General features: G+C 41.1%; 1 protein-coding gene across 14 annotated transcripts in view; it reads right to left on the reverse strand.

Moving 5' to 3' along the window:
* The window catches only part of TLE3 (TLE family member 3, transcriptional corepressor), a 230,508-nt gene that overhangs the window by 88,355 nt on the left and 115,487 nt on the right, over positions 1-26,666 (reverse strand). For 7 of the 14 annotated variants that reach the window (XM_044077687.1, XM_044077686.1, XM_044077684.1 and 4 more), the window contains 5 exons: positions 21,824-21,949; positions 20,737-20,787; positions 14,328-14,480; positions 11,721-11,853; positions 11,435-11,610 (listed from right to left, as the gene is read on the reverse strand). In XM_044077687.1, coding sequence (XP_043933622.1) covers positions 11,435-11,610; positions 11,721-11,853; positions 14,328-14,480; positions 20,737-20,787; positions 21,824-21,949 — 639 coding nt within the window. The remainder of the gene's footprint in view (positions 1-11,434; positions 11,611-11,720; positions 11,854-14,327; positions 14,481-20,736; positions 20,788-21,823; positions 21,950-26,666) is intronic. The other 7 variants (XM_044077693.1, XM_044077692.1, XM_044077682.1 and 4 more) reach the window with 4 other exon arrangements.

Raw genomic sequence — 26,666 nt, forward strand, 5'->3', positions numbered from 1 at the left:
CCAGGTTATGAGAAAGGCACCAGACAGAAAACCTCTTCCATTTGGTTAAGTAAGATTTCCTAGTAGAAGGTTTCCTGGCCTCCTGCAGGACCTGAAGCATAACCTCAGAAGAAAGGTATCTGTAAAAGATCAAAACCCTATCAATCATAATGTCAACTGAAGTGTGGACTGGGGGGTGGGGGTGGATGAGAGATCCCTTATCTTGTCTTGGGATGGATGACAGATCCCTTGTCTTGTCCGAGTAGGTCCACCCCGTGAGGTAACTTGTGATGACTGCCCTTGGCAAGATGCAGAACAAGAGGGAACCAATGCTGTTCGGGCCAAAAGGGAGTCACCAGCAACAGTCACCAGCAAGATTTTGGGAGCATTCTCTTATCTTGAACAGGACTTTCAGAATGAGAGGAAGGGGAGGAAAGGCATAAAAAAAATCTCCTTCCATGAAAAAGAGAGGGCATCCATCTTCCAGGCCAGGGGGCATGGGACCCTGGCACAAAATAGAAGAAGCTGTCTGTTCAGAGGAGAGGGAAATTGATCTACTTGAACAGTACCCCACTGGTGGACAATGCCCAGAAACACATCCCTGTGAAGCATCCACTCATGTGATTGTGTTACACACCTGCTCAAAGAATTTGCCACTATGTTCTGATCTGAGAAAATGTAAACTGCCTGAAGGGTCACCTGATACTGGATAGCTAGCTCCCAAACCTGAAGGGCTAACCTGCATAGGAGATAAGGCCTTGCCTCCCCTTGCTTGTTGACATACCACATCAATGTGATATCGCCTGTGAAAATCTTAAAAGGCCCTGGAAGAAAGAGAGAATGAAAAGCCTGAAGAGCCAGAGCTCTCATCTCTTTGATATTGATGTGGTCTTTTGTTGAAGTGACCAAAGGCCCTATACCTTCAGAGGGCTGAAGGAGGCCCCTGATCCCACATCCAAGCCATCTGTGAAAAGTTCCTGAGAGGGAACTGCAGGTTGAAAAGGAAACCCTTGGTTGAGGGACAACTAATGAATCGACCACTGAAGTTCCAGCCTGAGGCACAAAGTAGAGGAACTAGAAAATCTAAAGGATGAGAATGTTGAAGCAAAACTGACTTTAGAAACCAATAAAGCTTTCTCATGTGGAGCGTGGCTAGAGTGAGCATAGGAATGGTGGAAGCCATGTAACCCAGAGCCCTCAGAAATTCTCTGACTGTTGCCGAAGCCAGAGGAAGAAGGGATTGAAAGAAAACAATGAGAGTTGAGGCCTTGGGAAGAGGCAGGGATGCCAGCATTGGAATGGTCTGGATCCTGTAACCTAGAAAAATATAATCCCAAGATGAAGTCAGTTCCTTGAGAACAGCAGGCTCTGAAGCACCTCTGGAAAAAAGGACAACTGTTCATGAGGAGGCTGAAAGAAACCCAAAAAGGGGGAGGGAGAAATTTCCAAGCCATGTAACAACCTTGGTGAATTATGGAAAGAACCCAAGAGTTTTGGGTGATTTTTACCCAAACAGGAAGGGAAGGAAAAAACACAGAGGAATGTGACTTGAGAAGAACAGGATAGTCGGACAGCACCTGATTTGTCAGGAAAAGGAGACTTTTGAGTAAGAGTTTGGGTAATCTTAGCAGGGGGAGCCCTTCTACCAACCTTTTTACCTCTGGGGGAGGGCAAGACTGTCTACGGACAAAGGCAGGCTTATCAGGATAACTCCTCTGAAACTTGGGCACAGGGGAAACAAAAATATGCTTCAACTCCTGTAAGGCCTTGCCCTTTTCTTGCAGGGACAAACTCTGCAGCAGCAGCACCAAACAAATGTTTATTATCCACAGGAAAATCCATCAGTTTAGCCTTGATATCAACAGGTAAACTCTGAAGTCTGAGCCAGGAAAATCTCATCAAAACAGAGCCAAAAGCAGCAGCCCTAAATGAAACATCAGCTGCATCATAGCTGCATTTAACAGAATAGTGAGCTGCTTGGGAGGATGTACAAAGCAAAGCAACAGCAGAGCCTATCCCCTCAGAATCAGGGGGATCAGAAATGGCCTGAAAGGCTGGAGAGAGAACATCCAAAATGTACCTAGTCATGTGTGTCTTGACAGTTAACAGCTCTAAAGGCTAGGGTAGCAGAAGTATACACCTTCTTACCCAGTCACTCCATGGTTATGCTATCCTTATCACACAGCAGCAATTTAGTGGAAGGCAACAATTTGAAAGGCTTATCAAAAGCCATTAACACAACAAAGGGGTCAGCAGAGGGACACTTGTATAGAAACTTGTAGTCCTCAGGCACTTTAAAAAACTTAACAGTTTTTTTTTTTTTTTTTGGGAGCAGGAGGTTGAGAATCCAGAGCCTGAGACACAGTAGAAAAAGCATCCAGCAAGAACTGGAGGAACAGCAGAGGGCCTAGGAGACTCCATTTGCAAAAGCTCATAGTACGTCTTCTGAACATAAGACACTTGAGCACAATCTCATTTGAAAAATTCCATAATTTTGGAAACAGTATCATCAAATGAAGTCTCCTCAAATGGAGAGTCAGAACTGACATACTCTTCCTCCTCAGAACCACAGTCAAGAGGCGAAGGAATCTGGGGGAGAATAAGTCAGAGCCTTCATCAGACTCAGCATGCTCCTCCTCAGAAGAATCTTGTTCCCTAGGCCTCTTAAGCAGGGTAGAAGACCGGGGGGGGGCAGAAACACCCTGACTAGGCTTGAGAGCCATAAGGGCATTAAATGAGCATGGAGTGAAGTTCTGCCAGTCACTCTGACGATCTCTGGGAGAAAGCGAAATACATTTGGTTTCCTACTTCTTTTTGACAGAGACTTGAAAAATGTTGGAGGCTCTGACCCCTGATGGCAGTCAATAATGGTAGTCATGACCTCTTCCCTAACTAAAATTTGAGGAACACATTTACGCCCTTCAGTAATAACCAGTTGTGGTTCCCCTTGTACATCCAAGGCAGACAACCTCCATGGACATGCGTGGTGTCATGTCCATGCCAGCTTCTGAAGTGGTCATAGCAGAGGAATCCGAGAAAGAAAATACTCCTCCAGGCTTTCACCAGCCTCAAGAGAGACATCTGGTGGAGGTGGTACAATCGAAGAATCAGAAATAACTTTCTTGGCCTTTCTCTTTGTGGATGGCTGAAAAGATCCTTCCATGGTATGCTTAGCCAACAATTTAAGTCATTGGCTCTCAACATAAATCGCTAGGGAAGAAAGCTAACTCCTCAATGCCTTAGGGACAAAGGACTGACAAATCTGGCAAGACGTATGGTCACATGATGATCTTTATGGGTAATCTGTCTCCCACACTGGCATTTTCCCTATCTGGATGACATGAAACCCAACAACCAAACTACAAGGTAAACATAAGGTAAATAAAATCAAAAATCCCAATGGGGTGCTTACCTGAAAGTGGTAGGACCAGCAGAGGAAAGTACAGTTGTGTACACTTACTATAAATGTAGATGTTCGCGTGTATTCACTGTTGCAGTTGTCACATTTGGGTTATCCCTGCCAGGGTAGCTCAGCTGGCCCAAATACCAGAGACTTAGTATTTCTGCGTCAGTTGCTGTCGCTTGAAGACCGACGTCAGGTCGTCAGTAGTATAAAGTAAGGCAGACGATGCCATTACATCAGTGTTTCTTGCCCTAACCTGTCAGGAGCCCCCAAGTAGGAGGGGCCAGATTCTGGTGGAAGAACCCCATCAGTGGAAAATAAATACCAAAAAGTCCCTTGTAAGTTAAGGAGAACAACAAGTTGGAAACAAGGACTGCAACAGTGAATACACTCGAACATCTACGTTTATGGTAAGTGTACACAACTGTACTATGTTCTTCGTGTTTCACTGTTGCAGTCATCACATCTGGGCTGATTCCCAAAGCTGAGGAAAAGGGTGGAGGCAGTCAGTGCAACTAGGGGCTGGCTAGGATGCCCTGCAAGACTGCAGAGGCAAAATCTGCCTGGATTTGAAGAAGAGAGGCAGGTGGTAATGTTTGATAAAGGTGTGAACAGATGCCCAGGTGGCAGCCTCCATGATGTCCCTAGTGGGGACTCCTCTGAGGAAAGCTGCAGAGGTGGAGGCTGCTGTGGTGGAGTGTGTCCTGACCCCTTGCTGGGAGGCTTTCCATGCTGTTTATAGCAGAAATGGATGCAGTGTGCTATCCATTTTGAAATGGTTTGTTTGGAGATGGCTTTGCCTTCTACTCCTGTAGCAAAACTTACCAGCAATTGATTAGACTTTCCGAAGGATTTAGTCCTAGTCAAGATATAATCTGAGCTGTCTGTGCACATCTAGAGAGTGAATAATCCTTTCCCACTTGTTCTGGGGATTGGGAAAAAAGGTGGACAAATGAATTGGTTGAGAGCCTCACTGGAAACCACTTTGGACATAAAGGATGGGTTAGTTCTGAGGGATACCCTGTCTGCATGGAAGATGATGAGGGGTTCCACATCCATGAGTGCTTGCAGCTCAGAGACTCTTCTGGCTGAAGTGATGGCCAGAAGGAATGCTGTTTTCCAGGAGAGAAATGTTAGCTCTGCAGAAGAAGATGGTTCAAAAGGGGGCAGAGTGAGCTTTTCCAAAACAAAGTTAAGATCCCAAGCTAGTGTTGGCCCCCTTCTGGGTGGCCTCAAGTTGCTAGCCCCTCTTAGGAACTGTTTGATCAAAGGGTGTGAGAAAAGGGGCTGCTCAGTGAGAAAATGATCAGAAATAGCAGAGGCATGAATTTTTATACAGAAGAAAGAGAGGCCACTGTGTAGTAAGTCAGCTAAGTAATCCAGAATGAGAGAGAGGGACGGCTGTATTGGCTCCCTTAGCCTGGATCCAGGTGCAGAACTTTTTCCATTTGTCAGCATAAGACTTTCTGGTGCTAGGACATCTGGCCTGATGGATAATATCCAGAACCTGTTTACTGAGGTTGGCAGATTGGTTTGGGGTTAAGGAATAAGCAAAGCTGCCAAAATGAGAGTCTGCAATTGGGGATGCATGAATTCCCCTTCCCTCTGGGTCAGGGGGTTTGGGATCTGAGGACGATGCCAGGAGGGGGAGCGGGGAGAGGATGTGCAGCAAGGGGTACCAGTGCTGCTGGGGCCAATCTGGAGCTATAAGAATGGTCCTTGCTTTTTCCTCCCTTAGTTTGAGCAGTACCATGAGGATGAGAGGGAGGGGAGGAAAGGCACAGACCGATAGATTGACCCAGGGGAAGGACAGGGCATCCACTTTCCAAGCAATGCAGTGAAGCTCTCTGGTGCAGAATTTGTTCAGCTGATGGCTGGTGTGGGAGGCAAAGAGGTCGACCTTCGGGGTTCCCTATTTCTGAGTTATTAGGGTGAAGGTACTTCTGTTGAGTTGCCACTCGTGTGGGTCCAGAAGATTTCTGCTTAATTGGTCTACCAGAGAGTGGAGAGAGCCTGGTAGGAATTATGCTAACAAGTGTAGTTGCATGGCAGAGCCTGTGTGCCAAAGGGTCATGGACAGCCTGTATAGAGGGTAGGAGCGAGTCCCTCCCTGCTTGATGTACCACATCAGAGTGTTTTTTTTTTATTGATGTGCAGAGAGATTTGCTGTGGGCTCCACTGGCCCTGCATGCACCTGCTGTCCAAGTGGGCACCCCAAGCATAATCTGATGCATCTGTGGTGAGGGTCTGGGCAGCGGGAGGTGGGGAGAAGGGCATTCCCTTGTTGTAGGAGCATGCTGCTGCCCACAAAAGAAAATATTTTCTGACGCAAGGAATTACAGCAGAAGAGTTTCCATGTCCTGAGAGCGTTGGCACCAAAGGTTCTTTAGGTACCACTGAAGTTTCCTCATATGCAGTCTGGCATATGGAATGAGTAGTATGCAAGATGCCATGAACCCCAGAGCTTGCAGGATCTTCTGTGCAGTTAGCTGGGACCTGGTGGCTAGTTGAGAGAAATAGGCTGTCAGGAAAATTTGTTACTCTGGAGTAAGGTATGCCATCTGGGATGCCGCGTCCAGACTTGGTCCCAGGAATATTATCCTTTGTGTGGATACCTGTTTGGATTTCTTTTCGTTGACTGTGTACCCTAGAGAGGTTAGTAGGGTCTTTATAAAGGCCAGGTGCTTGAGCAGCTTTTCCTGGCTGTCTGCCTGAATAAGCCAGTTGTCTAAATATGGGTAAATCTGAATATTTCTTTGTCTGCAAAGGGCAATGGCCACAGCCAGACATTTTGTACAAACTCTGGGAGCAGTAGATAAGCCAAAGGGAAGTGCAGAGAACTGAAAGTGTTGAGATCCTGCCCTGAAGTGGAGATATTTCCTGCAGGATTCCCCGATAGGAATGTGGAGGTAGGCTTCTTTTAGAGCTAGGGTGCGTCCTTGGAGAGCATGGGTAGCAGCTGCTGTAGGGTGAGCATTTTGAATTTTGGGAGATCCCCAGGAAAGTGTTTAGATCAAGGATGGAGCATCAGGTGCCCTCTTTTCTGGGCATCAGAAACAGTCTGGAGTAGAAAGCTTGGCCTATCTGTTCTGCAGGAACGTGCTCTATTGCCCTCAGCGAGCAGGAAAAGGATTTGCTTCTGAGCCTCTGCCCACTGATTTGGTGGTATCTGGGAATCCTTTTGGGGTTGGAAGGGTGTGGAAGGAAAATTTGTATTCTCGAGACATGATGTTCAGAACCCAGTGGTCCTTGGTAATGGTGGTCCAGGTGCTTGAGTGAAAGGAGAGTTTTCCTCCTAGGGATAAGTGAAGGTGGGCAGAGGGAGGGGGTGGAAGAGATGAGTCATTGTGAATTCTTACCCTAAGGGGGTGGCTTAGAACTCCCTGGTTTTGAAGTAGAGGTAGTCCACTGCTTGGATCTCTGCATTCCCTGGGTCTGCTTCCATGGGGCGTCAGTTGGGCCGGTTTACTGGGATCAGGAAAGGACAAGTGCTTAGAGGGACAATGCCTACTGAACCTAGGGGGCTGGACCTGCAAGAAATCCTTAACTGTTTGAATAGATTTTGCTTTTTCTTCCATCTTTCTTTAAGACCTCTTCTGCCTTAGTGCTATCTTTGTGCAAGGGGGCATCCAACAACTCAGATTTGACATGGTCTGGCAGGGGCTGTTCCTTAAGTCATGTATGCCTTCTAATGACAGATCCAGTGACTGCTGCCCTGCAAGAAGCTTCTAGGGCGTCAAAACCACACTGCAAGGTGTGTTAAGTTACTTGATTTGCAGAATGCATTAAATCTTGCAAGTCTTTAGATTCTGCCCAACAGGAAAGGCAGACATTTTTTTGTTTAAGGAGTTCCAAGGTATATTGCTGAAATTGCAGCATATGGAACTGACAATTTAGTGACCTGATAACAAGAGTAGCTGAGGTGTATACTTTTTTTACCCCATCTGTCCAATGCTCATGAATCCCTGTCTGAGGGGATGGGATTCTTAGCAGAGATTGCTTTAATCCCTTTTGGCCCTTGAGACATGACCTCAGGGTCAGCTGTAGGATTTTTAAAAAGATATTTGTTGGAATCAGGGACTCTACAGTACCTCTCTGGTTTTCTGGGAGCAGGTGGAAGTGCATCAGGAGTCAAGCTGGATTCAAGGAAAACATCCTCCACAACATCCAGGACTGTGAGGATGGCTAAGGGTCTGTGTTGTGCAATTCCCTGAGTCTCTTTTTAGACTGAGAGTAGTCCTGGCTCTCCCATTGGAAATTCTCCCTTAAGGTATGCAGGGTTTCCCCAAAGGAAAAATCCTCTAGGGGAGAGGCTGAAGGAATGGAATCCTCTGCATCAGAGTCCTCGTAAGTGGAGAGGGGTTGAATGTCTTCATATTCAGATGAATCAGATTCATCGGACTCTTGTTCAGACAAAACTACAGGGGACAGATCTCTTTTCCTTTTGGAAGGGGTAGCTGGGCCTCCCCTGATTAGCATGATAAGGTCTTCCGCCATTTTAAGCATTTGAGACTGAGACAAGGTAGCAGGCGCCTGGGAGTTGGTCATCGGTTTCTTGGGTGTAGTTCGTACCCTGGGCCTAAGAGACTCGGTAGATTTAGAAAGAATGGCAGTCGCGAAAGAAGATGTCGGTTTGTGTCGAGATTCAGTAGTGCGAAGGACTTCCTCGGAAGCCGGTGCCTGCTCAGCAGCTCCAGACGACTGCAGGATCCTTAGTCGAAGAAGAGTTCTGTGGCATACCAGACACCGAAAGGGTCTCGGTAGCGGCCTGCAAATCAATAGAAGCGGGCATCAGGGGCTGTGAAAGCACCTTCTTCAGAAACATAAGCACCACGAAATTCAAAGGAAGACACAGAAGTAGCTGACATCCATCTTTATTCTTTCCATCCTGGTACCTCGGCTATTCGCCTTCAATTGCTTTTTGGAGGTGTATTGTTTCTGAAGCTGTGAAAGCACCTCATTGAGTACCGGAGAACTGACGACTAGCTTAACGGAAACGTCGTCGGTAGGTTTGGACCTGTGCAGTCTCTTTGTCTTTACGTTTTTTCAGAAGATCTGCAGTCGGACGGCTTACCAAAGCCATATCAGAATTCGATGACTGTAAGCAAAAATATCTGGCTACAATAAGGGCCCGATGACGGACAGTTCTGGAGTTGAACAAAGCACAGAAGTGACAATGAAGGACGTCGTGGTCTGGGTCTAAACAAGTGACACAGTAAGAGTGGAAGTCTCGGTGTGGTATTTGTTTTCCACAGGCGAGGCAATTATTAACTTTTTCTGACATCGGTTAGTGCAAGAAAAAAGGATCCCCAACGGGGTACTTAGCTTTAGAAGACTTCAACGTCAATTCGGTAGACGAAACTCCGGTAGCGGCCGACTGGCACTCATGCGAACTTGCTTCTGCTTCGGGCTCCACTGCAAGAAAGCCTGATGTAATGGTGTCGGCTGCCTTACTTTATACTACTGATGACCTGATGTCAGTCTTCAAGTGACAGCAACTGATGCAAAAATACTAAGACTCTGGTATTTGGGCTGGCCGAGGGCTACCCTGGCAGGGATAACCCAAATGTGTTGACTGCAACAGTGAAACATGAAGAACATCAGGCGTTCAGACAGACAATTGAAGATGGATTTTCGGCTGGTGGCAAAGAAGTTCTGGGGGTGATGCATCCAAATGTCACTTCTATGTCCTACGCTGTGCACAGGGAGCATACGTGTGACATACAACAAAAAGGCTTTAATATACTGACCGGATGTTGGGCTGCTCTTGGCAGGGGATCCCTATTGTAAAGAATACTGCAACAGTGATATGGAAAGACATCAATGATACCACCCAGGCAACCTGCTGGATCAATGCCATAATCCCCTACCAAGTAGCTATCCAGAGCCACACACAATAGTTGCAGTATTTGGACTTAAAGCTTAGAATGTAATGCAAACCAGCTGTGACTTTTGAAACCTGCGACATGAGTGATTAAATCCGCCACCTTTGTTCTGAAAACAGGATAGCCTCTATGGCCACTCTGAGCAATACTGTCTACTCCTGTGCCAAGTATTATAATAAGATTTACTGGTCTGCCAGCAAAGCTTTTTCTATGGGGAAGACCTGTGAGCAACAGCATTTATCTGAGAGTGACCACACCTAAAACCCAACAACCTTCTGTGATGACTCTCTAAAACTGAAATAAACTCAAGGCAATCCCCTCCCTAGGCAGTCCTGTACAGAGAGGAATGCAGTACAGTCATCCTCGAGTGACTTAGCGGGAGGGAGCAAGACATCAGACTACAACAAGAAGATGCTACAGGACTGAAATCATTAAGGCCCTCACTGGGGGTGAGAGGCTGATGAAGGCCTGCTTCTTAGTCTGTAGATCACTGACCACATCCTCCAGAGCATCATCAAATGGACCCTCCTACTGAAACAGGCATACAGGATTTTGTTCTTCTCAAGGTTCCTCTGTCTCAGTCGCATTATTCTGCGCAGGCAACATACCAAGTCCACTGGCCTAGCCACAGCATCCAAAGACTGAAGTTGCAGTACTGACATGCTGCTGATTTGGTAAAAGGGTGACTATCTCAAATTTGTTTACCACCAAAACAAACAGGCTAAGAATAAAAACAGACTGGCGTTAAAGACTTGCCCTTACTCAATGTGAAGAGCCTTCTCTACAGCTGCCAAAGCTAGCATGTCTTTTAGAACTGGTTCTGATAAGAAAACCTGGTCCTGGAAATCAGGAGGCACTACAGCTCTCCTGAAGGAGACACTGCCTCAAAGACAAGTAGGCCTTATGACAACTATAGAAAAGTACGGCCCAAAGCCCATATCAAAGCCCTCATCTTAGTATCACAGGTGTATTGAATGGATCCTGTTGAAAGGAAGTCAGCAGAAATAATCACTGCCCCAGTAAAGCAAGACTTCAAAAACATTCTCAACTTGTTTTGGTGTCAAGAAGGGTGAACATAACAGTTTGTCAGATCAGCTGCCATCTACTTGGGCTTCCTTCTGAGAATTTTCAGTCCTTATGCCTTCCTGTCTCTCAGAAATCCTGTTTATGGTATCCCATGATCTGAGCTCTGAAAGACAGAAGAGGAGTCAGAAAAGAAGGGAGGAACGTCTTTCTCAATCTCAAAGGTTCCTATGAGGGAGAAAATATTCCAACATGCATCTCTTTATCTCTTGTTTGCAGGACTAAATGCAATACAGAAAAGCTCAGCTGAAAACACCATGGGACTTAGAAGGCAAGAAAAAAAAAAACAGCATGTTGCCACCCTCAACAGATACTGCCTGCCACTCCTGCATTTAATAGTAGAATGGATTCTGTGCACAAAGTGGACTACCAGACCAGGAAACTATTAAAAGTGGCCAAATTCACATATGGACAGCAAACCTCGTCTTTTCTATTGGTAACAAACTACAGCATACATGAATGTGACACACTGTTTATTGAAGTACATGAATAACTTGCTGACGTCAGCTTGATAGCATTAGGTAAGGACAGATAAAAAAAAATGTATATACTGTACAGCGACACCCAGATTTGAGAATTCCTAGACTATGGTGTACTGGAAGAGATGGTCAAGTGCTGCTGTATGATTTTAACAACACATCAACTTATTTATAAAAATCTGCAAAAGGAATAATGTTACCCTAAGGAGTGCAAACCACATCAGGGCACTCGTTTATATAACATGCTGCAATAACCTCATTTATAAGCAGAGACATTTGGCAGAATGAAAGATTGAAACAGTGAATGTGACAATTTCTAAAAATAAAGGTTACATCCTATAGACATGCATTTCACACATTCTCTACATTTGCAAATATGGGAACAAGCAATGAGGATGAGGTTCTTAATTTTTGTTCTACAGAGAGAAGAAAGCATTTCAGACATACTAAGGAAAGGGTTTTGTAATTATCGTTTTCAAATAATTTACATAACATTACTTAGAAAGTCTTGGAAGTAGACATTTTTCCAAATACCCAAAAATACAGCACCTTAAAACTATTACTCTAATAAGAGATATATAAAACAAAAAAACAATTCTACGTACAGGTCCAAAGCTCACCATAGGAGTTCGGCTATAAGCAGTCATCTGCGGGGACATGCTGTGAAGTCCTGTGTAGGCCCCGGGGCTGGTCAGAGAACCATTCATTTCATGGTGTCCCATCATTGTAAATGGAGGTCCATAAGAACTAGCCAGAGAAATTGGTGCCCTCAATGCTGGTGCTGTCAAATGGGGAGAAAAACAATGTGTAAACATTTCCACTACCTTTTTCATCCGCAGTAAGAGTCAAACAAGTGTCCACAGCTGCACTATATTAACAGAGGACATATACCCAGTGAATCTATGCCTGCAGCTTTATTCAAAATAGGCCGGAGCCCTGGAGTTGTACTTGTCCCCGGAGTAGGAGCATCATTTCTAGGGGTTGGCGTATTTGATTTCAATCCTGGAGTTGACGACTTGTCATTCTAGGTAGAAAGAGAACACAGTCTTGTAATTACAGTCAATAATGTTTTATAAACAAATAATATTCGATTATTCAGGTGTACAATTTAATAAACTATTAACACACTGTTCTCACCTGGAGATTCTAAACAAACAATGCAATATTTGAACTACAAGGCCTGCGAGTATAAATGGAGGTAACCACCACCTCAAGCTGCACTTCCTACTGTTTCTGAATTAACCACACCTTCTTTCTTATATACTATGTGCAGTATTCACAGACAAAAAGAGGATACCACATATTCAAGCCAAGAATGAAAAGACTGGAAAGGCAAAGCTGCTTTCTTCTGCAAAGGGATAATGACTTACAAATGGGTTACAATAACTTCAGGGGATCCTATTTTCTAAGCCGAATACAAATACAAACCATCCATATGAAATAATTCACAAAACATTTTGCAATGCTATAGCTTAAGTATCAATACTAAATTTATTAGACAATAATGCTAACTAGCTGCTTCCTGATACATGGCTCAATCCCACTATACCCTAACTACAGGCAGACACTGCTTCACTTTCCGTTTACTATTACATTCCAGTCTATTTTAAAATAAATTTTTCATAGCTGAAGGCAGATCTATTTAGTTGCGGATTGTGTCAGAATTTAGTGTCACAGTGACTGAAACTGGAGAAAGAAACATTACATGTTTTCTCATGGACATGCAAAATGACTTCCGTACAGAATCCTTTAAGTGTCAATATACGTAAATGGAAAATTAAAACAAAACATCAAATGGAACTAAAATGTGCAGTTATGCACTGCAATGAGCATCAAGGTGATTCAAGGGCATGCAGTAATGGGTGTCAGGCAGTAAGTCAACCAGAAATCAATTCACCAGAGTTTACTACAGCACCGTAAATTGAATCAAAGAATATTTCTGCAGATAAACGACCTATATGGAGCAAACTTCAAAATCGTCTCCTCTGAAGTACACGTATGCTAAATACAAACATTTGTGTAAAAACGTCTTAACACAAATATTTCACATTACCATGCACGCCAACTTCAGAAAGGGATGGCTAACATTTCTGGTAATGAAGTGTGCCACATGACCAGCACAAAAAAGAAACAAACAAAAAAAAAGTAAGAAAGAAAAAACATGACACTTTCACTTTGCAATTATCACCTCCTTACTGAAAACCAAATATTTAAATATAGATCATCAACATTCAGGGGAGGCATGCAACACATCCTCTAACAATAACTACTGATTTGGTACCTGGCTTCTTAAGACTGATAATCCATGACTGAAAGTTTCCATTCTCTCTATACTATGTCAAATGCTTCTCTTCTAAAAGCAACTACAGGTGTTGACCCCCCCCCACTGTATGCATAACCAATACCAAGCTGAAGCACTTTCTGCAATTACACATTTTAACTACAAACTTGCTATATCAAATCCAAAATATGGTTATATTTTCCAGTTTACTAATTGGAAGACATTACCCAATACTGAAACAACTCTGCTTTGTTCTACCAAATATGTTAAGCTATAACCTCAGATACTGTAAAAAACTTCCGGACGATCACATTCACCTGATCAACTGGGGAATCATAACACGCACTCAGGCAACAAGATCTGCAAGAGGAGCAGCGCTAAGATGGAATGCTACTGGCAGAGTATGAAATGGTTTACTTAATGGTGGTGAAATGATTCAAGCATCCTGAGCAATACAATTATATGGAAAATCATACAATGAGGAAAGTGACAAAGCGCATGAATCAACATACAAAATATTAAAGATTTATGCAAGGATCTTTTAACGGTTAAGTTTTACTTACATTACAGAATCTATAATGTTCTGACAGTCTTTCATCACACTTTCAATTTTCACTACAAACTGTATGTACTTGCTTGCGACAAAACAATGGCATGTCATTATTTTTTAATGTCTCAGTAATACCTCTAAACAATACTTTAAATTCAATTCAGCTTGATGTTACCACTCCATGCAAATACATGAAAAGCCACTACCTTCACCTTCAGAGTACTTGGTTTACTATCCATCTGCAACAGACTACAGCAATACTTTACTGCCAAGACAAACAGCAACACAGACAAAGCAACATTTGAATACTGACGAATGTCTGACAAGAAAAGGAGGGATGGAGGCAACAAATAAGAAGTACAAACTACACGGTGTAAATATTTATAATCTCATAGTATTCCCCGAGAAGAGAGCAGAAGCTTTAATGCATGCATTGCAAACAAGATACAAAGTCACGCTTTTGAATTAACTGTAGAGTGACCAATCCAGCAGACAACAAAAGATCATGGCCGACTGTCATTTTGTACCCTCCTAGAAGCTCAAAGAGCAACACAACATAATCACCTTTGCACTGTTTGATCATTACTACCAAATTAAACGAAAACATACTCTGCCCCAAAAGATTTCTAGTTGAATTCAAGTTCTAACATGACAGAAAAGCACATACATGGCCGAGATCTTTGGTCTTTGAAGAAGGTGTACTGCTGGAAGAGGCCACAGAGGCTGGACTGTTTGGAGCGTCCTTTTTCAGCACCCTTGATTTATCTAGACCATTTTCAGGTGGGGAGTGTGCTGGGCTAACGCGTGGTGTGGCTGGGTCCTAAAAGAATGAATTGAAAAAAAAAAAATGAAACTTGGTCCTAAGCAAGTACGTCTTCCACAGTGCTTGCATTTTTTCACATGTAAACTGAACTACTGATGGGGTGCAAATGACCAAAGGCTGCATACCCTTTTTTTATGTGTGTTCAAAATTAACTCTAGACATCTCAGGTTGTGCAGAAACTGACTTTTAAAAAGAAAAGCAGCAAAACAGGAAAATTTTAATTCTTAGCAATAAAAGAATTTACCCTAAATGTGCATGCTTAGTGACATGTAAATTTTACAAATTCTGCAAAATGAGATTTTTATCTAGATTCAGGCTGGTCTCTCAATTACCAGGACTAGGCTATAGATTTGTAGACTGAGACAGAGCTGGTTTCCACGTATATTAAGATACTGCAATGTTACAAGGTAGCAAACATTACAAAAGAAAAAAATGCTTATTTTACACTACATATCAATCAGTTTAAAAACAATTTCAAATTAAGAGCACTAGAGAAACTTTAAACTTAGAATTCTGAAAGCAAAAGATATACACATCTGAAAAAGGATGAATAATACTAGCTGTAAAATTTTCACAGAAAATGGAATTAATGCTATGAGCTTTATGTATGTAAACCATAAGTGAAGCGTTGTTTAGTTTCCCAGTATATAAAATATCCAGCTAACAGGTCTATGCATCATTCAGTTTGCTGCTTGCTTCCTTGATGCTGTTTATTCAATAAGTGAAGCACTGTTCAATTCCCATAGTAGTACAATACACCATTTTAGAGATCTAATTGTTTTCTTTTCCTAGACATTACACACTATTCTCTGCCAATCTAGTTCTTCAACAACCTCTCTCCAAGACACATCATCTCATTTTTGTCTGGATGAAGTAACGCAACAGCCACTGGAGAAAAATACATGCCACAAGACTGCACAATGGCTTGCATGTATCCCTAAGTATGCTTTTTACTGGAACCTATTCACAATAAATAACAACCTGCAATTAAGTGCCCCAAGAACCTGTACTTTATTATTGTAACATTTAACTTTGTACAGGTCCTGACCTAGCATGCACATAACTTGAAGATCTTTTCCCTCAAATTTCTCTCTACTATATTGATAACAGTTCAGCACATCTACACACTGTTTCCCCATCTCCTAATTGTATGTGACTGGTATGCCTAATTTAATTTACTTTTAAATACCTTCTCCCCAGTTATTATTAAAACCCAATTTTAGTTTGAGCACAAATTCAATCAGAAAAGACAGACGACATTACTTGCTCAAAGTACAAACAACTATAGTTTACTTTGGAACTGCACTCCTGCACTCCTACCTTCTGGTTTTGTTTTTTGTTCACTGTTTTTCTTAGTACAGCCCTCTTGAGAGAGTGCCATCCTGCTCCGTTCCGCCCACACTAAGCCCGGGCTTCACCCAGCTCCCCTACCCTACCCTACCCCCAATTCCCAACCACCACAACTATAGCTACACTTGTAGTTCTGTAAACACCACCCCTTTCAACACAATCCAATCACCTTCTTCACTCTCACTCGTTAAGTCCCACACTCCCCCACAACTAACATACTCTTCACATTCTCGTACTTTTCTACTTTAATATCATCCTTTCTACATTTCCTTTCTACTTTAATATCATCCTTTCTACATTTCCTTTCTACTCATCCTAGTCACTCTGACCACATTCAAATCATATCATCCTACCTTCTTTATAATCCTCCTTCTTCTCCTCCTTTATTTGTCTACTAGTCAAACTTCTGCACTGTACACTCTTCATACCTCAACTACCATTACCTCATCACTTAACTTCCTGCTTCCTCCCAGCTACTCCAATACCTCCACTAGCTTACTTCCCACTTCCTTAGTCCTCTAACCTAAACCCAAAGCAATCAATCAAATACTTTCTCCCAAAACACTTAATTCATCATTTTTTTTTATTAACAATCAGTATGGAAACATCCACCAAAACCCAAGTCCCATACACACTATTAGTTTCAAGCACCAACCCAATACCCACCAATCTCAGGAGTATAGGAAATAAAATCTCCAGCCTCCATATCTGGATTAACCAGTATAAATCAGATTTCCTGGCTGCCACTGAAACATGGCTAACCCCTTATAGTAAAAGACACAGAAATTCTCCCCTCCAGGTTATAACATACTTAGGTTTGATAAAACACATAAAAAAGGAGATAAAGTTGCCCTACTTTATGTAAATACCTACATAGTAATACCCTTTTCAGACACCATTCGCATATTTTCAAATGCAGAAATTCTGATCTCCTTCCTTAAAATTAATACATCTAAAAACATAAGCTTTATTGTTACATACATGTTATATACATCCCTCAAGGGCAAAACATTCCAATTCTTTACCATCTTAGTTTAATTTTGGATAGAGTCTGAAACCCAAGCTATCATACTAGGTAATAACACAGACTGGCAGTCTCTCTCAACTAACCTTACAAACAGCATCAAATTCTTTGGCTTCACCTCATTCCCCAAAAAGATGCAATAAAATAATGTCCAACAATCCATCCTGGAGTGGATACTAGTCTCTAACCCTTCAAACTACTTCTAATCTGTTACACTCAGATTTAAAGTGAGAATCTTGCAGCTTATACTCGTAGGGCCTCCATACATGTAAACATGGATCATAAACTATTAATCACTCAGAACCTTACAAAATTTACCCAGAAAATTTTTACTCAAACATTAAACACCATAAATTGGTCCGTCCTACAACTTCTTTCCCTTACCGAAGCTGCTGAAAAAAATTATCTTGCCCCACTGCATACAAATTAAAAACAATCCTGCCCCTAATCAAATCCTGCAAACTCCTTATGAAAGAAATAGATAATACATGGAGCTCATGGAAAAAATTAGTATAACTTGCAACTGTTTAGACAACTTTGTAACCAAGTTAAAACACGTCATAAGAGACAAAAAACTATGATACACTTCTTCTCAAAACAAACATAGCCTAAAAAATTCTGGGCATCCATCTCTTCCCTCCTCAACCCAGTAACTAGAAAAAAAACCCCTATGGAAACAATACCCCACTATAAACTACAATCAACTTTAACAACTACTTCATTGAATGCATAACTAAACTCATCAACAAGTTCTTCTGCTCATCTCCACACTTACAAGTATATTCCCCTAACTCCTCTGCTTCCTCCTTCCCCTAAGAATCCCCCCAGACTCATCCATACATACATACATGACCACCAGTCATACCATCCATCATCTCATCTTCCCTCTTCCAACCCCTCCCCTTTTTCCTAGCAACCTGTTGCTACACCGGTTTACAATTCAAACTTAAAACCGATTGAACATCTGTTGATAATCTCCCCCCAGAATACCTAAAAATCACTGCTGATGCCATAGCCTATCCAGTCAGTATTCTTCTTAACAGATCCATAGCAGAATCTCATGTTCCAGACCCATGGGAAAGATCTTAATATTATCCCACTGCACAAAGGTGGCAACTCCACTGAAATCACAAATTTCCGGCCTATAGCCATACTGTCACCGCTCTCAGAAATTCATGAAAAATGTATTCATCAACTACTGAAAGATCTCCTACATTATAATCTGCTCTCCAACACCTAACATGATTTCTGACCAACTCACAGTACTTCCACAGCCCTACTATCCTTCACTGAGAATGTTAAAGCAACAGACTCTGGCAAAGTAGCATCAGCTCTATTTTGAAAATTCTCTAAAGCTTTTGACATGGTCTCTCACTCTGGACTTTTCACTCAACTCTCCAACCTTGGCCTATCAATCCCTCTATTAACTGGTTTCACAGTTACCTCACTAATATACAGCAGTCAGTAAAACGGCAAGGGGCTACACCTCACCACTCTTGCCTACCTCAACAGGTATCCCAACAAGATCTATACTTGGACCTTTACTCTAACATTTATATCAATAGCTTACATACAACCTCCAGACAAGGTACTTTTATTCAATACGCAGATGACTCCACCTTAATATGTTCTTCTACCTTGCAGAAAATTACCCAAAAAGCTTTCACTTCTATTGAAACCTGGATCACAAAAGCACAACTTATACTCAACCCAAACAAAAAGCTCCTACTCTTCACTCCTAAAATCGCTAACCACTGACAATACTCTATTTATATTTTTTTCATTAAAGAATACAAAAATTGAATGAGTTCCCCATACCAAATTACTAGGTGCAACTATTGATGACAAACTTAAGTTTGATCTACACATTCAAATTAATATTAAGAAAGCACACTGGAAACTAGGCTTACTATACAGGAATAAGCACTGTCTGAATATGCCATCTAAAATTGTGCTAGCCAGATCATACCTCCCACCGTCACTGCTTTATGCAGCTCCAATTCTGAATAACTTGCTAGTGTCCACAAAAGTCAAGTTAGAAAGCTGCTACAACAACATTTTGCATAGCACTTAATAGTGCTAAGTACTCATCACATCACTGTAAAACTCTACATTCCATTCACTGGTCCCAGCTTCCCAACCTTCTGTCTCATCACCCACTCCTAACCGCACACAACATTATCTATAATCCTTTATACTGTCCAGCCATCAGTCATTTACTTTCACCTACACATCCCAAACAGAAATCTCAGATCTGGAGAAAACAACTCATCTTTAAACCTCCCACTTCCTTCGGACAAAATATTTACTCCTACTCTGTGGCTAAAGCTTGGAACTCCCTACTATTAACATTAGAATGATCACAAAACTTTCGTCCTTTATATGCTCACTAAAAGAATACCCAAGTAAATCATGGATCTGTTCTTGTTCCAGTCCTGGATGAAACTGTGTATGCATCCTTTGTCTTTCCTCTGACCTTCTCTCTCTTCCTTTTTCTTCTCACCCTCTCTCCCTTTTTCTTCTCACCCACACTCCCTCTCACTACTACTCTATATTACAACTGACAAGTGTGCCTTTCTTTCATCTTTGAATCCACACCAAAATAATACTTAATCTACTTCTGAAACTCTCTCATTCCAATCCCAAGTGTAACTAACTATGTATATAATTGTATTTCTTTCTACTGCCTTTCTCTCTTTCTTCACTTATATTTCCCAAACCCCTCTCTCTCTCTCCATTTGCTCCTTAACTTCCCCCCACACCCTCTCTCTCCATTTGCTCCTTAGCTTCCCTCCACCTTCTTCTTACCAGCCTGTCTCCTTACCTCCTTTGTGGATCTTTTGTTTCATACACATTCTTATCACCGCCTCTCCTTCATCCTTCACAGAGCTGCAGCTACTCACCGACCTCACCTATATATCCTCTCTCATCCCTTACCTCTAGGTCCCTTCTCTCTACCAGCTCAGTTAGGTCATTCTAATATTTACTGTAAATCTTTTGACTCTCTAACATACCTATAACCTATCGTAGCTAATTATTAACTTAAAATCTTACATTCAGTTACTTGCTCCTTTAGTCCCTTTCACATTTCCATATTTGTATCTCTATCTTAAAACTGTATTATATTGCCTTTTCTCATCGTTTTTTTTTATTTTCTTTTTTGCAAAGCTACCTTTTGAATATTATAATTTTGTATATTATATTTTGTTTTTAAATTGTTCATGTAGAGCTTTTCTCCCCAGGCCACCACTGAAAAGGGGCTCTTTTTTAGCTCAGACTTCCCCGGTTAACAAATGGCAAATAAATAAATAAATGAAATAAATCTATTCTATTGTTCATTTTGATGACTACATTCTTCAGTCCTGGCACTAAGCGCCACATTCTTCAGTCATGGCACTAAGCGCCTCATGTTCTACACAAAGAGTCTGGCTGAATTAATTTAAAAAATGCTAGCAAAATAGGTGGGTTACTTATTAGGAGGAAAAAAAGATGGTAAATGGAAACACTGCACCACTAGTTTAAGAAACTATCTCTTTCAACTGTGCTTTGCATGATGAAGCTGTGCAAAGATGAGCATTATAAGGACTGCAAGAATGGCTAGTTAAATAACAGCCATAACACAGGATGAGAGTTAACTTTATATCACTTTAAAATGGATATATATTTTTTTTTTTACTTTTTTGTGGCCAGCAGATCAGCTACTTGAAAGTATGGATTTAAATGCTACATGTGTGGAAAACAAAGATCAATACACAGAATGCTTACATCACAGAATACTTAACTCAGCAGGCTTATTATTAAACAAATATTTCAAACTAAAGAAATAAAAGCACTTGACATTACAAACATAGTTTCAAGTAAAGAAAACGATGCACTTGCCTCATTAGAGACATCCACCACTAGGTCATCGCTCTTGTCCCCATCACTATCCTATTAAGACACAAATAGGCAAATATCAGCTCCATGCAAACACACTGTGTAGTATATTAAAACGTTGAATACGAAAGTACTTAAAGAAGACAAATACAAACTACAGCTTCATTTAGGTAGACCCAGACAACACACTTACTAACTAGTATTTCATACACTTCTCATCAAAGGCAGTAACAGACAGCAAACATCTTACTTTTTGTGCATCTAAAATCACAAATTACTTTGTTAACAAGTCTGTTTCAATCGGCATGGCAAAACAGCTTTATTAGTCAAGAACAGCAACTAACAAGCTGATGAAAGATTCCCAGGACAAGCTTGTGAAGAAGTCTGAACTGTTATGTCACAGATGACAGGCGACTGACCAAGGTAGCTAGGGTAATCAGGCAACTTCTACCTCAGCAACACATGGGAGGTACAGAGGGAAGTCGCTCTGAATTACAGTCGAGAAGTATAACAATACTTTCTTTTGTCATCTAGAAGTTTTAAAGGTACTGTGAGAAACATTTTAGCAGCTTAAACTTAACCAATGGTTACTGAAGAACAAACACTAACAATGTTTGCAAAGAAGAATCCAGCAACTTGCAGCACTGTGATGAGGGATGGAAAAAAACAGAGAGAGACGAGAGTAAAAACTGAAAAGCAAATCACATGGCACTCCATATCAGGTCACTGTGGGACAGCAAATTATAAATATTAATCCCTCAGAATGACGCAAAGGTGGTAGTACACATTATATAAAACAAAGATAAAATTAATTAAATATTCTTTTGGATACAGTGTAGAAATATTCTACTGGCTTGTACTACAGTCATATTTTTAGACTGCACTAGCCAAGTCTATGGAAATGCTGTAATTGCAAAATCAATATTATATTGGACTACTGCCTGTGAAAAACAATAACTCCAAAACAGACTATTTGTCACATGACTTGCATATCGACTTAATCTACTGCCAATCATTAGCGGACCGGAGTTCCGCTGTGGCGACCCCTAACCGGGAAAAGCCGAAAGATACAACAACAACAACAACTTACGTATCGACTTAGGCTGTCTTTTTCCTCTACTTTTCGTTTCTTTGTATCAATGCTATAGTCAGAGGAGCTCCTGTGTTTTTCATTCGCTCTCAGGCTGTCAGATGGGGAGACTGAATTATTTGTACTACAATGAGAGAAAAGACAGTAGTTACAATAATACCAGTGCTGATTTTACCACAGAAAGCCTGCAAGTACATCTACTCTAGCCCACCACTACTGGCTGGACACTTTTGTAAAATTCCTACAAAACAAGGAACAACAGTCTGAAAGCAGGGATGAATTCTGCAGTATTCCTATCAATACTTGGTGTTCACCATAAACATACACATGCCCATGAAACGCTCCTAGCTGATTAGATGAAGACTTCAGAAATCACTTTCAGTTTATAGAAGAACAAGTTTCCACTAATATGCGAACATTTTGCCCCTGGTGTCGCACTCCCACATCCAATCAAAATAACCATTGCAGGAATCAAGCCAAAAATGTTTTGGTAATGAAGACTAAATAGGACCAAACCCATTTAAACACACCCGTATCACAGGGTCTGCCTTTCACACCAAACTTCAGAGGAAGGAAAGTCGCCCAAGTGCACACCAATTTTTTTTTTTTTTTACACCAGCAGTACATGTTTTTGTCTTACAACATTTTAGTTGTCCCTCATCTACCCAGTGTACACAGTTCTCAAAAGGTCTTCCCAACACTGATTTCAATTAGTTCAAACATTGTAGGGAAAAATAAATCTCTGCCTTAACAACCCCAGTAAACCTTTCTTGTGTTTGCTAATCCAGGGGAAAGTAAAAGCACATAAAGCTCTAGATAACCCTTTTAATCACAAGAGCAATTATTTACACAGAAAGATGTAGGAAGTTGCCCTATGAAAGAGAAATGCATTTGCAGCACTTATTTCTGGATCATAAAATAACCTACAAAGTACACAATCTGTTGCAGCAAAGCTTCATAAATGAGCAGAACCTCAACAGGAAATAAATATCTGGTCAATATTTCAAAGATAAAACAAAGATCTGCCCAGTTAATTCTTGCAAATATCCTCTAAATGCAAGCAACTGATGTGGCAAGCCAGATAGCAAATTGATGACGAAACAGGATTTTAATGGGATGGTTCAACTGTCTGTCTTAAAGGCAACACATGTTGCAAAGAGTACGTCTGCTGTATTTAACAGCACACATTTACAGAAGACTACAAAACACTGTACCAATACACTACATATTGTTTCAAGGCATTATGCTTACTCAAAAGAAAGGCATGACAAGAACACAAGCATCCTTGTCTGTCAAACCACACAACAAATACCTTCCTGATCGAAAACTCAATGCTATACATATGTGTGTAGATATACGGACATGTTTTATACAACACAATGTTAAAAAAGTCCTCCTTGTAATTCTCATTTTTTAACACACAACATAAGTCTCTGCAGTAATTCTAATTAGTGTCCACCTTCTAACATTAAGGCCAAACACAAAGTACACAACCAAATTCTAGCTGAAACACATTTCTGAACCTAATACACCCCATATTACTTAGATGGTATAATGAGTTCTAGCAGACCCCATCACATAATTTTCTAGAGATGTGACAACCACCCCATTCCTACTGCAAATAAGCATGTTTTAAGCTGTTTTTATTCAGGGGGAACATGACCAAAGCAGTTCATGTTTCTCATTAGCACCCAATAAGCAGCTATGGATAATACCATATCTATTCCTCACAACCAACCATGCTAAAAATAGTGGTAGCTACCAGGGAATCATGTTGAGCATTCACAGGAATCGATCCATTCAGCAGCTTTCAGGCTCACAGCCAAGAAATAAGATATGTTTTACTGCCCAGGCTCAACTCTGCAGGAAACAAGTGTGTGTGTGTGTGTGTGTGTGTGTGTGTGTGTGTGTGTGTGTGTGTGTGTGTGTGTGTGTGTAAAAATAAGGTTGATAATGGGACAGCAACCCTCCCCATCATACACAACTTTTGCTTTTTGCGAATAATCAGAAGCTTGATGCTTTTCTTTACTAAATCATAATATCCCATTTATCGTAACAAAAAGGTTAATGATGTACAGACCTCTCTTGGATGATACCACCTTTTAAGCTACATTTGATTCTCAAAAGGACGATTTATGCACTTTTGCCTTTGTTGTAAGCTGACGACAGGAAATCAATAGGAGGCAAAGGCCTCCATGGGTTCTCCTTCCCCTTTGACCCTTGCTTCAACACTGTTTTCCAGGACAACACAATGTTTCTCAATAAGTGAGCTGTAGGCAAGGCTAACAAGAAAACAGATTACAGAGCACTCTTAAAACGTGCCTTTTAGTGTAGTAAAAACTAAACAAATTCCATCATCTGTAACTTCAGCTATCCCTCCCAATTAATCCTCCCGGTTTACAAAAAACTGGCTGGACTCATGCTGCATTACTGTAAAATAACAGTTCTTGCGTGCATAAAGGCAATCGCCTCTCTCCTTCTTGTGCTGTATATCCTTTGCCCCGATTCTACTTTGTCTACTCTGATACCAAAAATCATTCTGCTTACAGACTTAAAATAATTTAATAATTAACAGCAAATAGTTAGGCAAATTTCATCTCTTGCTTAACCATGCCTGTGTCTCTTTATGAGTATGTGTATTTATGCAACCAAGATCAATCCTACATGTTTCTCAGTATATATCCACACAAACTATACAGCGGTACTCATACAGGTACAGTGTGCAGTCTACAAAATAACCTGTCAGTTGAACAAATACATACAATGACAACATACTGTTAAGGTTCCGCATTCAAACGATTTAAGTCAAGCAAGATTTCAAATAGATGCTGACAAGGCAATTACTTCATCTGCCTCACACTGCAGGTCCAGCCCCCAATTCCAGCATCTGCTGCATTCCATGCTCCCTTTAAAAGGTATCTTAAAATGACAGCATCCTGACAAAGGCCAAAAATCGCATCAAAACATTCACTCTCTGCAATCACAATGACCGAAGTGGCAACAATCCACAGGTTCTCATCCAGTTCTACAGACACACTACGGCCTCGCAAAGACGGCTAAAATTCAAGCTGAAAAAAAGGAAAAAAACAAAATTCAAGTTGAAAAAAAAGAAAAAAGCAAAGTATCATCAGCATAAACCTTCCAAATCAAATTTTCTTAGCTAGCCCCCCTTACATACAGTAAAGTTGTTAGCCAACAAATGGCCAATACATTCTTCTCTCACAAACCACATGGGAAGGGGGTTTAACAATTAAGACTATTCCAAGTAATATCATCAGTAAAAGTGGGTGCGTTTCTTAACAGAAAGAAGAGAGAACTGCCACTTCAGTAAAAAGTGCAGTGTCAGAATGTGTGTGTATACATTCCAGTTTCAGAGAAGGCATATGAAAAAAGACAGTTCAAAAAAAAACAAGGGATGGTACATCCGAATAGGTGAAAAAGGACAGCACCAACACCTTCTGATGTACATGTGCCATGTCCCCAAGAATATCAGTTCCCATAAGAAGCAGTTCCGATAGTCTAGTCTTTAGTTTGCACATCTGAACTTGTGGCCGCAGAATTTGACAGTGAGCATGCCAAAATAATCACTACAATATATGTACCCATAGCAACAAAAACAGAGCATAAAATTAAACGAGCAAGGGAACGAATGGAGAGGACAATTAACGGATTCAGAAATCCATTTCTTGTACAGAGTACTGCTCCCTAACCCATAGAACATACCAGTGATGACTTCTCAAGCTTCTAAAAAAAAGTGTTACTCAGAGTACATACAGCAAAAGAGAAAGGTATATACTTCCAATAAATTCCTTACAAAGTAACTCCAGTAATGGTTATTAGGAGCAAATACACAACCAGTTTAAGGACTTCTTACCTCTTCTTACGGAAATTAAAAACTATCAAAATATAGCAAAGATTTTTTTTCATCAAGAATAAGGGTAAGAAAATAAAACTAGTGTTAGACGTAAAATCCAAAAAATATTAAATTACAAAACAGGCTGTCTTCCATGTTCCCAAATAGATTTTTTGGAATGGGATGACAGCATCTTGACAACTGGGAGGGACTGGTAACAGGCTTTTAATATTCAACAGAATCATAACCTGTCCCACAGCAGCAATAAACAGCACACATTTTACCTTGATAATTTAACAGTCACACCACTGAAGGCCAATGCTACAGTTAAAACCAGTGTCAACAGTATCTCCTGCCCAGGACAATAGGACACAGTGAAATGAAACCAGATAGCCCTGCCTAATCACAGAAGGTATTTTATTTCCCAAACTTGGCTGCCTTCTCACACTAGACTTATTCAATAGAAACTCAGTCTGAAAGCTCAGCTGCAGTCTAAGCAGGATGATTTAAACCCATCTAATAAAAGATGCACAGAGAATGAACTAACAAAACAATTCTCTATTTGTCCTTAGCATTATTTACTTGAGCAGCAGAAAAGCAAATCTCATCAGATGTCTCACCGACATTTAAAGGCCAGGAAATGACGATTTCATGATTTTCACTCCTGCCTTCTAGGGCAGGAATAATTTATTTAGTCTTAACGTGGTATTCCGATGATGCAGTTAGACTGAAGTATTTTTCACTGAAATTTACAACTAAGAGGTTAAGAAAGGTCTCATGATGCCAGAGGGAATAGAAAAATAACAGATTTGACGTAGCCTAAATAACATATTAGGCCTCACACCGATGAAAAGCCAATCATTTTTCTTGCTAGATTACTGCTGTGCTCAGATAGTGAAACTGTAACTTACTGCTTGATACGAATACTCTTAATAGTCACATGTGGGTGATGCAATCCCCCTTAAAACCTGATCAAAACCTTCACTTGTG

The sequence above is a fragment of the Protopterus annectens genome, chromosome 7.part0 (assembly GCF_019279795.1).
Source record: "Protopterus annectens isolate FY-2018-M chromosome 7.part0, PAN1.0, whole genome shotgun sequence".
NCBI lineage: Eukaryota > Metazoa > Chordata > Ceratodontiformes > Protopteridae > Protopterus > Protopterus annectens.